The following is a 17,091-nucleotide window of genomic DNA, read 5'->3' as shown; positions in this document are numbered from 1 at the left end:
AGCCTTTCGACCCCAGAGGAACCCTTGAAATATCTTTCAGGCCTCGGGGAACCCCTGCACAGTCAGGCTCCAAGATAGGCCAGAAGCTACAAAATTTGTATGTTCGTTTCATGGGTAGGCCTGTAGATAGGCATTCACAATGTTCGTAAACTGAAAATAAAGAATGAAAGCTACCTCTTTCATGTGAAGTTGCCCGAATTTGAAATAATTTTTTAAAATAAATTGTGATCTCCCGGGGAACCCCTAGTGGCCTCTTGTGGAACCCGAGGGTGCCACGGGACCCTGACTGAGAAACCCTGGCTCAGTGTGTTGTGCAAAGCTAGCCTGTTTTGCTCCTTTATGATACAGTCTATTTTGCGAACCCGCAAAATGAGTTAATTCAAAGACCAAGTGAAGTGCCTTGTACAAACCCATCTGGGGGTTAATAACAATAAGCACAAATTAAAACTCTTAAGCTAACCCACCCTCTCCTCTATTGTAAACTTGAAACTTAGACTGCAGCTTCGCAGAGGAAACACAATCCCCCTTTTGATGTTAATTTGCAGCACATTATGTAGATATTGACGTTGTAATCAAAAATACTGCATCATTTGTGTAAGCTCAGCAGTTTACCTGTACTTCTGCAAGATCACTTTTTTCCAGAACCTAGTACGTGCGTATGTGTGTATGCATTAGTCACTTGTGAGCTTGCTTGCCTCAGTGGCTGAGCTTTGCATGCCATTAAACCCTTGTCGGTTTTTGTGATTAGTGGTTTGCCCGGGATGTTTTCCATAATGAGCAAACAGCTGTTCCAGGAGATTTGCCATTCTACCTTTCCCACCTCCTGCTGAGTAGCAGTTAGACATTTGTCCCCGGTCCCCTTCCCCACCCTCCAAGGCAGCCAATGGAACACTTATTATTTCAGGGGACAACGCGAGTCCTGCAGAAGGACATAATCCAGGCAACAGTTGGCCTGTCCAGAATGCTGTCTAAGCCCAGATGCTTCTTTAGAACATTGGGAATTTATTTTATTCCTCTATTTTATTTCTTCGTTTAACTTGATATACCACCGACTATGGAAATTTCTTACAATAAAAACCACGTTAAAATTGGGACATTAAGAGCAGTTAAAATGGCAATTAAAATAAACAAGGAATATAAATAGAATTAATAATTAAAATTTAAAATCACCAGTTAAATGCCTTTACAAAAAGATGTGCTTTCCAGGCCTAACAAAATCTAACAAAGGGGCAACTCCGCAGGGAGTATGTTCCGAAGAGCCGGGTTGAGACAGGGAAGGCTTAATCTGAAGTTGGCACCAGGCAAGCTCAGAGCAACTGTGGGCATCCACAGTGGTGGTGGTGGTGTGATTGAAACAGCACCATGCTGTGGTGACACAAGCTTCACCCCTTTTGTGCTCATGTTCTGCTGTGCCTTATTTCCCATGTTGCACAGAGAACTTTGAATATTATGGAAAACACCAAAGAGATTGCAGCCATAGTCTTGCATGCTTTGCATTTTCTCCACTTCCAGGTGGTTCTGCCAAGCCATTTCTGGTTTGACTAAAATGGTGCCACAAAATCAAGACATGGCACTTGTTTGACTGTGGAGGCCCTGGAGTGCAGCCTCAGCTTGACCTCCACATGCTCATAGGAGATGACTTTTGTGACTTCCTTTGGAGAAATGTGCATAGTGCAACAGTTTGGGCTTCTTAATGGTAACAGTTAAACTCTAGATAAAACTTTTCTCTCTCTCTCTCTCTCTCTCTCTCTTCCTCACTTTTCCACCCTTGAAATTTGTATCAGCCTCATTTACCATTCTCTGTTACAGGCATTGGAGTAAATCACAGTTTCCTTGGGGCAAACCAGATTCCCTGCCCAACTGGTTTTTTAAAAAAGATTATTTAAATTTTAAAAATTAGCGGTTTCCACAATACTTAGCTGCATAAATACTTTTGACCCGACAAAGGACCCCAAGAGAATTCAGAGGGTGGTTCAGTGCTGGTAAATGGATCTTTTGTGCTTGGCCTGTTTGGTGAATAGGGAAGTCAGTTCTCCTTTGGCAGCCATTTTGTGAATGCACACACCATATGCTTGCAGAATTCCAAATTCCCCCAGCCCAGAAAAGGTGGTCTACCCTGCCTTATAGGACAGGTGGGCAAGTTTTGATGGTTGGCGTAGGGACCACAGTTAACATGGAGGGGTGAAGCTACAATGATTCACCCAAGAGGACAGGAGACACGTCATGAACTTGGGATTTTTGAGAAGCATGCTTGGGGACTGTGTTTTGAAGGGTTGTCTTTTATTTTAAAAATCTATTAAGTCTGTCTTGGCCTTTCCACCTTAAACAAAAGGCAGACCCATTGCTGGCTGTATTAACTCCACCTTTAAAATTCAGCAAAGCAATGCGGGGGGGCTCCTCAGGTCACAGAGCTTGGAGTGGCTGAAAGTTGCTGTCCTCTGCTTTAAGTTCTAATGTGTAAGATCTGTAGGCTACACTTTTCAATCTTCTTTTGCTTCGTTTGACATTTTACCGGAAGAGAGTTTAGGTTCTTCTGATTTATCGCTGCAGTTTGGAGATTGGTTCCATAGGCAGATTTGCTCATCTGCCTGTTGCTCAATCGTGGCTTCATCCCATCACAGTTCCTTGGGTATTCGCTGCATGCCACTCCCCAGCAGAGGAAGGGAGACAACAGGGCCAATTCCAGTTGGCTGTGGAAGTCAAATCCGAGCTGTTTTTCCTTTCCTCATTTGACATAGAAAAGCCAACCAGGCCTGCACTAGAATTTTAGGAATGGGTTGTGTCCACCATGGGAGGTGAGGGCAGCAATTTAGGATGATGGGTGTACAGAAGAACATCTCACACGTTGATGTCCTTCTCAACACATCACTGCAACCCCTTAAACCAACATCCACTGCCAAAGGTGGCTGTTTGCCTAAGGTTAGGGCCAGCCCTGAGCATGATGATGCCCTTGTGCTCTATGTTCATCTCATTGGACATTTCAGGGAGAAGGTGAGTAATTATTCAGTAACAATCTTATCTTTCCCGTAATGTTTCATTCTTTAATTTAAGAATCGGTAAGACATTGTTGCAGCTTTTATTTATTTTTCCCTTTTTAAATGACATTTAATTGGGGTCTGGTCTTATTATCTAAACAGTTGCTGGAAAAGTGCTTTGAGCAAACAATAAAATAAGCCTTTTAAATGCTAAAATATCCTGCAACCACATTTTGTTTGTTTTTTAGCCATGGACTACAAGTCATCCTTTAGACTCCAAATTAGCTTTTCGTCCCAGCACTGTTGAAAAGCAGACTTGGGGAATCTGGGGCTCCCAGCTCTTGCTAACGGACAACTCCCCTATCACCCACCACTGGTCACACTGTCTGGGCTGTGACTGAAGGGAGTTGTAATTCAGCAACCTCTGGACCCCACACATTCTACATCTCTGTGTGAGACAGTCACAGGCTCTGTAAATATTCCCACTGTAAATGTTCCTCCTGAGCCAATCAGGGTTTCCCCAAGATCCACATTTCCCACACTCAGCCTAGATCTGTTTTGTTTTTCAGGGAGAAACCTGTTCTGTTACATGTCCTCCTGGGAGCTACGGAGTCAATTGCTCCTTGGCCTGCAACTGCAAAAATGATGGCACATGTTCCCCAGGAGATGGCTCATGCTTCTGCAAAGAAGGTAGAGTTTCCCGTCTCAGAGGCTGTTGAGCATTTGTGTCCATCATGCTTTCCCTCAGAATGCTTCCTGGCTGGAGCCTGAGTCCAGCTCTCCAAAGCTGCTCCTGTTGTTTGGGTTTTGGGCTCCATATTGTTCCTGGCTGCAAATTAAGGTTGATGAAGTTGGTGGTTTTCTTTCTGGTCATGGCTTAATCCTTCCTCTCCGACTTGGGGCATGCTCGTAATTTGGTCTGTGGCAACAGCCTCAAGCAGTGGTTTTCAAGCTCCAGCTGGTCCCGGATGGGATGGCCCAGGCAGTTTTGGGTATGCCACAGTAGAGCCACGTAGCACCTCTGGTATAAGAGCTGCACTGGTTACCAGTAAGCTTCCATTGGACCCGGAAGCAAACTGGCACCCAATGCAGCTCCCGCAGCAAAGGTGTTACATGTGCCATCCCTGGGCACCCAAAATTGCTCACATGGCTGCATTTTGAACCAGTTGTAGCCTCTGGTTGTGACCTCTACAGACCTTCAATGACATAGGGCATGAGTATCTGAGGAACGCCTTTCTCCCATCATTTCTGCGTGCCTAGAAAGATCTGACACTGGGCAAGCTCTAGGTCCCATCCTTAAAACAATGTCATCTGATGGGGCCTCTGCAGCAGGCCTTCTGCCCTCTGGAAGAGTATCCCCCCTTAAGCTGCTGTGACCTTGCTGTCCTTCAGATGAACTTTGAGGACCTGGCTCTTCCTCAGGTGCTGAGTTCGCAGTAGGTGCCTTGCTATCTGCTTCCTGTCTGAGCCAACAATAAGAAGGAAAGCGTTAGCTCAGCTCTGCCTGGATCTGAACCAAAGAAAGAATCTGAAATTCCTCAAGAATGCTGATCTCTACACGTAAAAGCTGTGTCAAAACTGCACCATCCATAGAGGGCAGGCCAAAAACAAACTTCTTGGAAATATTCTCAAGTAGCTTCTTTCTTAAAGAGTAAGAGCTGGAACAGGTGTGGCTCTGCAGAAGCTTCTGGTGGAACGCTGTAAGATGCTGAGTACGGCAGTCCGATAATGCTTCAGCTGTGAGCATAATATTGTGCTCTGAATCTGCCCTCTTTGTCCTTGGGACTTTGGACTGCTCTCATGCCCATGCTTTCAAACTGGCTGTTTTGCCCTATTAGGTGAACTCTCAGTCCTTCAACGCCAGCTTACCTCCTTGACTTCAACTTTGGTTCCTGAAGTTTTGTGAGATCTGGGTTTGATTGTGGACTGCTTGATTTGTTTCTTTCCCTGACTTTGCTAACTCAGATGAAGACTTCAGCTCTGCGCAAGCTGACCTCTGTGACCTCTGCATCTTGTTACCCCCCTCTAAAATGCAAACCTTTGCAAGAGAGAGAAAATACGGTCACGGTTGATAGTTGACACAATGTTCTTCGGCTATTTGATTTCACAGGGTGGCAGGGAACTGACTGTTCCATCCCATGCCCCAGCAACATGTGGGGTCTTAGCTGCAACCAGACGTGTAATTGTGCCAATGGAGCTGCCTGTGACCCCGTGGATGGATCTTGCCTTTGTGGTCCTGGGTGGCAAGGGGAAATCTGTGACCAGCCCTGCCCTGTAAGTCTTCCTTTGGTTTTTCACTCTAACAACTGTAACCCAAGAATGTAGTAGAAAGACTCAAAAGAAGGTACGAAAATGCCCAATGTTGTTAACTAGATGTGAACTCCAGAGATCAGAGACCAAGTAGCTTATGACCCTCCCAACTTTAAAGTTGGCAAGACTGAACTGTGTTCAGGATCCCTCCACTGTTGGCGGAAAGAAGAATCAACGCACTGAACAAATGCGTAGGCCTCAGGGAGATACTACAGCAGATGGCCAGCAGTAGACTAGTTCTAATTTGTTTTTTCCAAGATAGCTAAACTGGGAACAGTCACCGCCTCTTGTACGACTGAGTTGCACAAGTTAACTTAAGACTGGTTAAGCAAAGAAACGAGGCATCAGGTTTTTCAGGATTTGCACAGAAAAATATTGCATAGAACGGTTAGAATAAGTTTGTCTCGGTGGCTTCCTACACCCACCCACCGACGCTTGCTTCTCTTTTTATGGAAGGATGGGACGTACGGCCTGAACTGCAGTGAACACTGTGATTGTAGCCACGCGGATGGGTGTGATCCTTTGACGGGCTACTGCTGTTGCCTTGCTGGTTGGACAGGTAACATGGCATGCAACCAACGCTTCACCCCGTAGCTCAGTTAGATGCTGCCATCTTTTCATCCTTTGCTTTGAACCTTCTTCATTTCCTAAGCCAGTGACACTGACAGGGCTTTCTAATTTTAACATATTCCCACTGACTCTTGGGGCAAACCTGGTCTTAGTGATCCTCAGGGACATGCGGATGGAATTTTCCTTTTCTTCCCTGTATTTTGTAGGAAGGACCTCAGGAAAAGTACAGGATATGTATCTGTTAGCCCTTCAGGGTAGACCAGATCAGGAAACCAACTCCACAAGAAGACTAGAGCTATACTTTATTGAGATAGGCTGTACAGGTAGTCCTCGTTTAACGACTACAATTAAGACTGGCAACTGTCGCTAAGTGACACAGTCATTAAGTGAGACACCATGTGACTATGACGGACCTACGATTTCACTTCCATCATGGTTGTTAAGCAAATCATCCATGGTCGTTAAGTGAGACATCACTTGACTGCAACTTGCAATTTTACTGCCGGCTTCTCCATTGACTGCTTGTTGGAAGCCAGCTGTGATATGCACAAATGGCAATCACGTGACAGTGGGTCACTGTGACAGTTGTAAATGCCTACCAGCTGCGAAGTGCCCAAATTTCAATCATGTGACCACTAAATGAGATGGCTGGTCGTAAAGTTACTTTTTCAGCACCGTCATAACTTCAAATGGTCACTAAATAGGGCAGTTGTTAAGTGAGGACTACCTGCAATAACAGCTTCTTGCAAGCCTGATTGTGCCTTTCCTCCCCTCCCTCTTACCCCAGTGAATCCACTTCCAAATGTTATCTTGCTTCCCAGGATTTAAGGGATGTTTTGCCCCCTCTTTGCTTATGTAGTGGTTCTTGCCTATTTCTTTCAGGGTAATGTCCCTGATTTTCTACAGTTTCTGATAGCAGAATTTGGTTGCCTGGTTATTTCTCATTTACTTTCTCAGTAAGCAAGTGGCCAGGTAAAATTTTCAGGGATCAGAGACGGAGGCTTTAGGGTCCCACATCATTTTTGGCCATTCCCCCTTCCCCCTGAAGCACAGCCAGAATAAATTGCACGAGCTAGCCAAGTGTGCTGATTTGCACAGGCCATTCCAGATTCCCAGATCTGGTCTGCCACCCAGACCTGAGTTACCTTCAGCTCGCAATTCTCCCATCATTCTTCTCCCACACTAATGAGCAGAGAGTCCTCTTGGTTGGACGGTCACACTCTGGCAAGGTTGAGAAGGGGGAGTGTGCTCTATTATTCACATTTTACGGCCAAGAAGGAGAGGAAGATCATGACTGAGGCGGGGAACGTTTGCCAGCCAAGGATCTCTTTATTTCAAGGAGCCAGCAGTTTCTGCCACTAATGGCATTATTTTTAGAAAGGCCACTACAGCCTCACCGCCATGATTAGAGAATCACACTGAGTAGCAGCTGTGAGAGCTGAGCTTGCTGTTGAAGAACTTGGCTGCTTTTCTTGAAGCCCAAGGTAGGAGGCAATCTGGCTTCTGCATCCAAAGCTTGGGATGGAGGCTGTCTCAATCGCTGACACCTCACACCTTCCTCTGCCTTCTCCCTGTGGCTCATCATCATCACACTGGTGCAGGGTCTTCTGAGAACCCAGGGTTGCCAAGGAAATGAATGAAATCTTCCCAGATCAGAAGGCGACTCTACAAATAAACATGGAAAAGTGGAAAGATGGGGGAACAGGATAGTATTACATTGCTTAGAAACTGGGTGGATCTGAAACTGTTAGAAATATAGTTTGGGCAACATAAAGTGTGTTGTGCCAGCAGAGTTTTTCTCCTATCCTCTTGATTGTTGGCTTGACTGGCAACCCTCTGCTATGCCAGAGAACCACCTGGCCTCTCCAGGTAAGAACAGCAGTTCCTGAAAGGCTAATAATAATAATACTAATTATAATACTAATAATTTATATGCCACCCAACTCCCAGCTCATGTAAAACTTTGCTTCTATGGCTCCTTCACCAGATTTTTGCTGGATAAGCTCAGGTGTCACCAAAACAGGCCTTGGAGGAAGCCACCAGGAGATATGACTTCTCCAAATGCCTCCTGGGCTTCAGACTAAGTGGGGTAGCTTCTCTCTGTCTTTCTCCGAGTTATGAAAAAGAGGTTATAGCTACCTACTTTGGGGGAGCAAGACAGGGGTCATTTCCACATGTTTCATAGCATCACCGAAAAGTTCTCCATGTTACTGTTATGGAACACTGTGATGGTTAGATGACTATAGGAGATGCTACTGGTTGCTAGTTCAGGAATGACCAAGGTCAAGAAGGTTGCTAGAAATCACTTCCACAGAGACACTTATCCTTATTGTTCTTTGTAAGCCCTGAATGTCATTGGAAATGCTATCAAGTTGGTGTTCCTATATCTTAGCAGCCATCCAGAGTCATTTGGGAATTGGGCAGCTTCCAAATGGAATCAAATTAATTTAATTAAGTGAAGAATACATCTTCTCCTATATGTGATATATATGATACAGCACAAATTCTTCTTTACAGTGTTTTAGAAAAAGGACTAAACTGAAAGACTGTGCAAATTGAAGTGTTTTTTTTTTTTTTAAAAGATGGCAAAAAAGACACCCACTTTTGGTTCATTTGGGATAACATTGCTAGACGGATCATTCCTGGAGATAGGTGGTAACTCAGACATGCAGCAGCTACTTTACAGGTAGAACAATTCAGGTTAGGTTACCAGGATCTCCTGTAGGAGACTGAGTTGAAGAAAGATCTGCTTTCAGGCAGATGGACTGTCCTGGGGTTGACTGACAGAGACACATGATCTCTCTCTCTCTCTCTCACACACACACACACACACACACCACATATGTAGACTAGGGATGTGTAGCGCTCTTGGTGCAACAGTAACAAGGGACTTCAGAGCACATTGGGATGCACATAAAGAATTTGTCTGCAACTCCTTAAACCAAATATGTCTCTTCCCAGAATTGTGCTGCAGCTGCAGAGGGCAGGTGTCAACCCAACAAGGTAGACCAGACTACGAAACCAATGCCATGTAGGTCAGCACTACTTTTATTGTAAAGCTTTAGTAATAGAACCTTGCAAGTCTGAATGTGCTTCCCCCTCCCTCCCTCCCTCCCTCCCTCTGTCATCATGTGAACTAGGGAAGGGCTTGCCGAGACATTTTCTCACGCTACTTTCTTGACCCAGGTTCAAACCCTGCTTATCTGACTTGATAGCAGCTCTTCCTCCTGTCCCTCAAGGTCATTCCCTCTGCCCTCTACAGCAGCTGTGTAATCCAGGGAAAAAAATATAGCAGCTTGAAGGAATTCCAAGCGAGTGCTAAGCTTCCATGCTCCAAAGTGTGTTCTGTGTAAAGTGTTGCACAGCTGTAATATATATTGAAAGCTTTCCTGTCAATCACAGCTTTGTTTTAAAATGGCAAAGTGTGCTTGACCTGCACAGGGAAGAAAGCAGTGTGCTCTTCAGTGGGTAGGATCATCCTTGGGACCAGACCCAGAAGATGGCCATTCTCCTGAAGTCAACAATTTTCTCCCTCTGTGACGTCATCTCAGCCTCCTTCTATGCTCCCTGATTGGCTGGAACTGTGCTTCAGATAGGAACAATGCCAGAAGAAAGGCATTATGTGCTTTAAGCGTGTCAAGGTTGAAATATCATTTTTTGCTCTGCCGTAGGCAGAAAGTATCTTGGGCCATAAACAGACCCGAATAAGAACTGTTATGGGCTACTTAAAGCATAATGTTCATCCTGAAGCATTTACAGGGTGACATTTGAAGAGGCACTGTTAAAAACCTTTCCGTATCAAGATAAAAAGTTGGTCAGGAAATTCGCTAGCTCAGCTTTCCTTGACATGTTCGCTGTTCTCAGACAAGCTTCATTTTTTAAGCTTGCATTTCCTATTTCCTGCATTCTGAAATGGTGTAGCACAAGCAACTCGTCATATTGTTCAACAAATATTTAGTCTGATTCTAAAATTCGCCAAGCAGTGTTTTTTGGGAAAAAAAATCAAATAGCTTAAAAAACCAGTTGCAAATGATTTCTCTTTTAGCTTTTAACTCAGTATGATTTTTTTCTCCTCCTGTTTGCAAACTTTATAATCAAAGACCTTCCTGTTCTGTGGTTTCTAATCACAAGGATTAAAAATCAGAGTCTGGAGGTTGGTTTTGGTATTACTGTTTCAACTTGTGGATCACTTCCTCCTGCCCAGCTCGCAAATTAGGCCTCCTAAATTTTGAGGCACGAATTTCTTGGAGGGAAAGGTGGAAGGTGTTGAACTGATCCTGAATTTTAAACTAATTAGATGTGGCCTAGAAAAAATCAGAAAAAATCATGGACTTTGGAGGTTCTCCTCTTCTCACTTATGGGATGAGGGCAATTTGATGATTCTCTGATCCGAGTGGCTAACGAAAGTCTGATCTAAAAAAAGTTATTCTCTATGTTCTCTATGTACACATGGGACTTCCATTGATGTCCGTTCCACACAGCAGATCAAGGAAAGAGGAAATAACTGCCCTGTTTGAAAAGTAGGTTCTCAAGATGTTGCTCATTAAAAAAACCCTCAGAGGGAAATAATACGAATGAAGTGAGCCGGGTTAAAAAAAAAAAAAGGCAGGAAGACTGGGAGAAGAATATGGGCTGGTGATGAGTACGCTTCTGTATGTCCGTGTTTCACTTTTCAATGGAGTCTGCCAAATCCCTCGTCCTGTTGAGCCAAGTGATGGTAGATTTTAATCACATCTGCGCACAAAGGCGAGAATTAACAGCTGGTTTACACAACTTGCTTCCCTTAATGACTGAATTAACCCAGTCTAGAGGGTTGAAAAAGATGCTGAATCATAACGTAACCAGACAGTTGCGCTGAGCAACCCACTAAAGCGCGTGCACACATACACACACACACAAACACAGAACAACCCCAAATCCAAGTGAAAGCTAATTAAAGTTAGTAGGTATATGGTGCAATTGTTTGGAGTTTAAGTATTATATGCATTGTGTGAACCCAGCCAATGTATGGCCTCAGGGGTATCCACAGGGAGGGGGTCAAACCAGTCAAGAGGGTGACCTCAACCATGATGCACAGAACAAGAGGGGCAGGGCTTTGATGGCATAACTGTAGTTACCACCTTGACTGGCTTGGCCCCCTGTGGACCCCCTGTGTGGCTTTATTTTACTTTTGCCTTAGGGGCCTTAAAATAATAGAGTAACTTCTGAAAGGCATGGCATTCTCAGGAAAGACCAACTGGATTACTTTGTTCCTTGTTCTACATAATCCTCCTGTAATGGTCTCTGGCTATTCTTCCAAACCTGGAGATTCTGGGCTCGGCCGTTTGAGAGTTCGCGCCGCTCTGCATGGTTTCTTCAGTCCTTTCCAAGCCCAGTCAGAGGTTTCACTGCAGAGTTGCAAATATCTCCTTTCCTGTTCTTTCTCTGACTCCAAACAGTTCCAGGTGGGGATTGAGAAACTGCATGGAGAACTGCCAGTAAAACATCAAGAGTATAAGTTACCCTATCAATCTCTAGAACAGTGTTTCTCAACCTTGGCAACTAAGGTATGTGGACAACATGCTGGCTGGGGAATTCTGGGAGTCAAAGTCGATGCATCTTAAAGTTGCCCAGGTTGAGAAACACTGTTCTAGAAAGTTAGAAACAAGGGTAGGGCTACCGGCTCTCGACAGCAAAAAATCCAGGTGATTGCTAGAAGGCACAAAGGTGCAGAAACCAGAATCTGAATAGTCCTGACCCCATTCATCATTCATAAGATGCTAAAGACCTGGTTGTCCCCTCAAGCATTTAGGCTGGCATGTTCGGTGAATCCTGATGGCTGGCTGGTTTATGGTTGCTGTTTTTCACTGGTTGTAAGATGGAATGATCTTTTTAGACTTCTGGCCTATGATATATTGATTAATTGTGGTGGTTACTTCCTTTCAGTTGAGTTCTGTTGTTTTTCTGGGTTTAATTTCTTGTCCGTTGCCAGAGTCACTGCTGTGAGGTAGGCAGCCGTAGAAATTGTTTAAATAAATCAACAAATGTCCCCACAGTAGTTCCCAACTCTTTCCTGCCATCTTGTGCTCATCTGGACTTCTGCATCCTGGCCCGGCAGCTTTAGCTATAATTTCCAATCCCAGGTGGAGCTGCAATGGTGGCTATGAAGTTGAGGAAGATGCTCCATGATTGGATGAAGGGAAATGCCTGCCTGTGATGGATAAGGTTGGCTTTGAGGGCTGAACATGGGCCAGCGAGATCTGTGCTGTCACTCAAACACCAAAACACACTTCTTCTCTCCTGTGGCCACATTAATTCAGGAGAACCAGAAAAGAGGAGAACTTTCCTCTTTCGTTACTCAGGGGGAGGCCTGTTTGAATTTTGAGAGAAGCAGCCACTTTGATGAGCTGGGGGGAGGTATTGCAACTGGGTTTCTGAGCAGATGATACTGGAGTGAAAGGGGAAAGAAAACGGCTTTGTGGAAAAAATAAGTCATTGGATAGCATCGTGGTTTTACTGATGGGTTCTGCTTTTCCTCAGCTGCTGTAGCCATTAGCGACAGCCAGCATGCGGTTGGCACTGAATGAATGAGAAATCGTTGGAGCTCGTTTTACTGAAGAAGTTGTGCAAAGTTGTGGAGCTGGTATAAGGCACGGGTTTCACAAAAAGCTCGTGGACAGAGGTCAGAGGGGAGGCAAATCACTAAAAGCAGCATTGCGCTGTTGTGATGCAAGCTCCACCCCTTTTTCTGTGCAAGTGTCATGACATCACACACACAAAGAAAAGGGGTGATCTTGCACTGCAATGGCCCAATGCTGCTGCTGTCATTTTGCTGAAAGCAACAGATCCTGCAGATGCCTCCAGTTAAGCATCCAAGTTTATCTGTTTTGAAAAATAAAGAAATCAGTGATGAGTATATGGGCCATGTTTGGTGATCTCCAAGAGCTGGTTCTTATGTGCAGGAATTAGTGCACATTATGCATTACAGCAGTGTTCCTCAACCTTGGCAACTTTAAGATCTGTGGACTTCAACTCCCAGAATTCCCCAGCCAGCCATGCTGGCTGGGGAATTCTGGGAGTTGAAGTCCACAGATCTTAAAGTTGTCAAGGTTGAGGAACACTGTATTACAGTATTTATTCCAGAGAAGATCAGCATATTGACTCAATGGGTTGCAAACCCAATGGCCCGATACGTACCTCACATGGAGCCATTGTTTGCTTAACCATAGCATAGCAGAACAGTTGAGCCTGTAAGGTGGAAATCTGGAGGTCTCAAAGTGTCCACCCATCGAGGAAGGCCAGGCCAGGAAGCAGACATTGCAAGGATTTCAGAAATGCGACTTCATTGTTCAAGGGCAGTGGTTCTCAATGCGTGGTCAGGGGCTCCACAAAGTCAAATAAATATTTTGACATTTGTGGACTCCTCGGTGCCCTCTGAGCTTGGTTGTTAGCTTGCAGACATTTTGTTGGCTGGCTAGGCAACATCTTCAGGGTGCTGGCCTGAAGACGTTGCCTAGTTGGGCAACGAAACGTCTGCAAGCCAACAACCAAGCTCGGAGAGCGCCGAGGACTCCACAGTTCAACCCTGAGCTATGGATATTCTCTTCTACTGGCATTTTAACATTTCTCAGGTTTGATTTCTAATACAGTACATATCGATACAGATAGCCCACAGAAACAAAAGCTCTTTGGGGTCCTCAATCATTTTTAAGAATATAAAAGGGTCCTGAGACCAAAAGGTTTGAAAATTGCTGTTCTAGGATACAATAGCAGAAATTCGAAAGCCTGCCAGAGTTTCCCTCTGCCTTTTCTTCTGCCCAACAAAATCAAGGGTCAGTTATTTTGAGCTTCTTTCTCACACTTCCCCCTTTCTCAGGACTGAGCTGTTGTTTATTTTCTCTTTATGGCCCCTGCGTATCTTCAAGTTACCTCTATGTTCCTCCAGACAGATCTCCGCTCCCTGAAACCCTTTGGGTCTTCACACGGTTGTGGCCAAATCATGGCTCAGCTAAAGCGACCAAATCACTCTGAAGATACAACATTGATTTATTAAGCACGCAGACAACGACGGCGTAGAGTGCACAGCGTTGGCAGCTTGCTGAGCAGCCGCGAGCAAAGGCAGAACTGTTGCTTATATAGCCTTGGCCTACTACATTTCAAAGACCAGGCGAAAAAAAGAGGCAGATGCAGGGTAAATTACAGCACAATGCTGGAATGTTTTTGATGAAGCCATCAGGGCGACTCTCTCATTATTCATCCCTTCCTACTAGATCAGTAGGAAGCATCTCATAGGTTTGGTAGTGAATGCGGCTGGCATGTACGGGGGGCGTGTTTTACCATCACAACTGGCCCCACTTCCTGCTATTGGTTAGCAGCTTAGCTCATTTCTGCAGCCTCTGCCTCTCTTCCAGGAGGTACTTCAGTTGCTTTCCTCCCCTTAACTCCAGTGAAAATAACTTCAATAATTCTACCTCCAGGTTGGGTAGCACAGAAGAGGAGGACTAAAAGTTTTGGCCCTTCGTCTCTTCCCTGGGAGATAGACTGATCTCACTAGAGATCAACTGTATAACCTTCTTTCTAGTTTGGAGATCTAAAATGCAAAAGTAAGTGTAATACTACAAGTAGACCACAAGATTGCAATGGTCTGCTGCAAACGGACAGAATTCTGCTGATGACGCGACCCTGATGCCGTGTGAAAAAAAAGGGGACTAAAATTAAATGTAGAGAAGACCAAGCTAATGACAACAGGTAGAACAATCAGCCTTAGAACCGGCAATGAAGATACCGAAGTGGTGGGGAGCGTTTGCCTTTTCGGATCAACAAGGAGTTAAGAAATACGCTGCTGACCAGCACTTGATAGAGAAGTCATGAGGGCCTTGGAAAAGATTTTCGGGCAAAGCACTTCCAAAAAACCTTACCGAGAAAACTCAGGGACTAATCAAGGCCAAGAGTCAAGACTGACTTGAAGGCACCAATTTATATACAGAACATGTTGAGAGAGAGAGATAAGATAGAGAGATGATAGCAAGATAGATAGATAGATAGATAGATAGATAGATAGATAGATAGATAGATAGATAGATAGATAGATAGATAGATAGATGACAGACAGACAGACAGACAGACAGACAGACCGTAGATGGTAGATGGATGGATCGATGGATATAGATAGAAAGATTTCCAGAACCTGACATGAAATAGAAATTCAGGCCAAGGTCTAAGCATCCCGTTCTGAACTTTATACAGAGGAATTAGAACATTAGATTTCTGCAACTACTTTGAAATAGATGTTCTTTCTGTCTCAGTAACTTGAACGCTCTTCAGATGCCGGGCAAGTCCAATCTTTAATCCTAGTCCAAGGCTGCTCCCAGCTTCAGTCTCTTAGCTTCTTCCTCTATTTAAAAAGAACTCCAGATTTTCCTATTTCCAGCAAAAAGGGAGGATCTCAGAGCCTTGCTTAAAATGACTACTGATGGGCCATTTGGCATGAGGGTCTGCGTTTACAGCGGACGATTAACTGAACCGCTCCCACGGGCTGGCTTCCCATACCATGATGAGCCATAAATCTTGGTTTTCAAACCATGATGCCTGGGTTTGCACAACATCCTAAGCCAAAACCAAACCACTGCATTATTTTAGAGCACACTTTGTAAAAGAAGGTAAAGTATTACATTGGGATCATTTTGTGTGTTCCTCAGTGAACACTCAAATGTTGATTCAGCTGACGGCCCTCTTTGCAAACCATCACCATCATAGAGAGAAACTGCAGTTGGCTCAGCAATCGGAGAAGAGGAGTTAAGTAATGTTCATGTGCTAATAAACTAACTTGGAGAAGCAGTGAGTGTAAATGCACGCATGCAGATATGCAGAGTGTGTGTTAGTGGAGCAAGTTAAACCCACACTCATTTTACAGTCTACTTTTAGGAATAGGAGGAAGGAGGAGTATTAGGTATGTTAGCCGCCTTGAGTTGTTTATAAAAATAATAAAGGCGGGATAAATTAAATAAATAAATAAATAAATAAATAAATAAATAAATAAATATGATTCATTTGAGTCCATTTGAGAAAAAAAGGATCTGCTGAAGTCAGCCAGATCAGACCTGTGACTAGGTATGTTTTCACAGAGGAGTTTATCAAGGCGGCTCAAGGGTCTCTAGTTGCTTTTTAGGCACATTTAAAGGGCTTGGTGTACCTATAGCAAAGCTGAGTTCTTGGAGGAGCAAAGGCTTAGTTTTGCTGCACTTCCTGGAATTACCATGCAACGTTGAACTGTCCACAAGAGCGGTGGTTTAGTTTCTTCCTGCACTTCCTGGAATTGCCATGCAATCAGACAGCATTGAACAGTCCATAAGAGCAGTGGCTTAGCTTTCTTTCTTTTTCTTCTGCACTTCCTGGAATTACCATGCAACACAGAACAGTCCACAAGAGCAGTTTTGGAAGCAGTAGCAAAGAAACAGTATTCTTTGAAGGGGCTGTCAATGCTAGAAGTGCATCAAGGTCTTTAAAAGAAGGGATAGAGACCTTTCAGCCTTTTCATAATGCTTAATCGGAAGTGCAATTTTATTCTCTTCCCACCTGTTTTCTTCTCCCTTGAGAAAGAGGGCATGAACCAGAATTCATTCTGGCTAATGTCCATCCTGTCATAAAGCTGCTGAAAATGAAACACCCAGATTTGATCCCATCAGGATTCATGGCCTAATCCCACTTCAATCCCTAGAACTGAGCAGGGCTTCACTTATCTCTAGTTCGTTATTGAGTGCATGTTTAACCATTTTTTAAAAACAAATGTAACTGTCCATCTCCAAAACAGATTTTCCTGGAACGTAAGTATGGAAATATTGATAGTTTATGCCCTGTGTAATTGCTGGAGAAATGATTAAATCAATGTATAAATTGCCTTTCAGAATTTCCATTCCAAAGCAAAATACACATAGATCATCTCTTTTTCCCAGCACTAAGTAAATATATTGTGCAAAACATAAACCAGCGTTTGCATCTTTTCTGGATAGGTGAAAATCGTATTATTCAAAAGCTGTGTCTGTGCGTGTAAGATCAGAATGTAAACAAACAGCCTTGTACATAAAGGAACTCCTTTCATCTTGTATAAAATGAGAATTTACAAGATATAATGCTTTGTAACAGCATCTGCCAAGCCGTTAAACAAGATTCTTACTGTGCATTCCAATGTATATTAACAGAGTGTTTTAAAAGGTCTTTATTCTTGTCTACTTTATGTCCTCTTATAAAACAGGAGACA

General features: G+C 44.0%; 1 protein-coding gene across 1 annotated transcript in view; it reads left to right on the top strand.

Annotated features, from left to right (window-relative positions):
- Positions 1 to 17,091, top strand: part of MEGF11 (multiple EGF like domains 11) — a 307,153-nt gene that overhangs the window by 214,166 nt on the left and 75,896 nt on the right. Inside the window, exons 8-10 of the mRNA XM_063314383.1 lie at positions 3,545 to 3,665; positions 5,086 to 5,249; positions 5,742 to 5,844. Coding sequence (XP_063170453.1) covers positions 3,545 to 3,665; positions 5,086 to 5,249; positions 5,742 to 5,844 — 388 coding nt within the window. The remainder of the gene's footprint in view (positions 1 to 3,544; positions 3,666 to 5,085; positions 5,250 to 5,741; positions 5,845 to 17,091) is intronic.

This window comes from Candoia aspera, chromosome 13 (genome assembly GCF_035149785.1).
Source record: "Candoia aspera isolate rCanAsp1 chromosome 13, rCanAsp1.hap2, whole genome shotgun sequence".
Classification (NCBI taxonomy): Eukaryota; Metazoa; Chordata; class Lepidosauria; order Squamata; family Boidae; genus Candoia; species Candoia aspera.
This window is presented reverse-complemented; position numbering and strand designations above follow the sequence as displayed.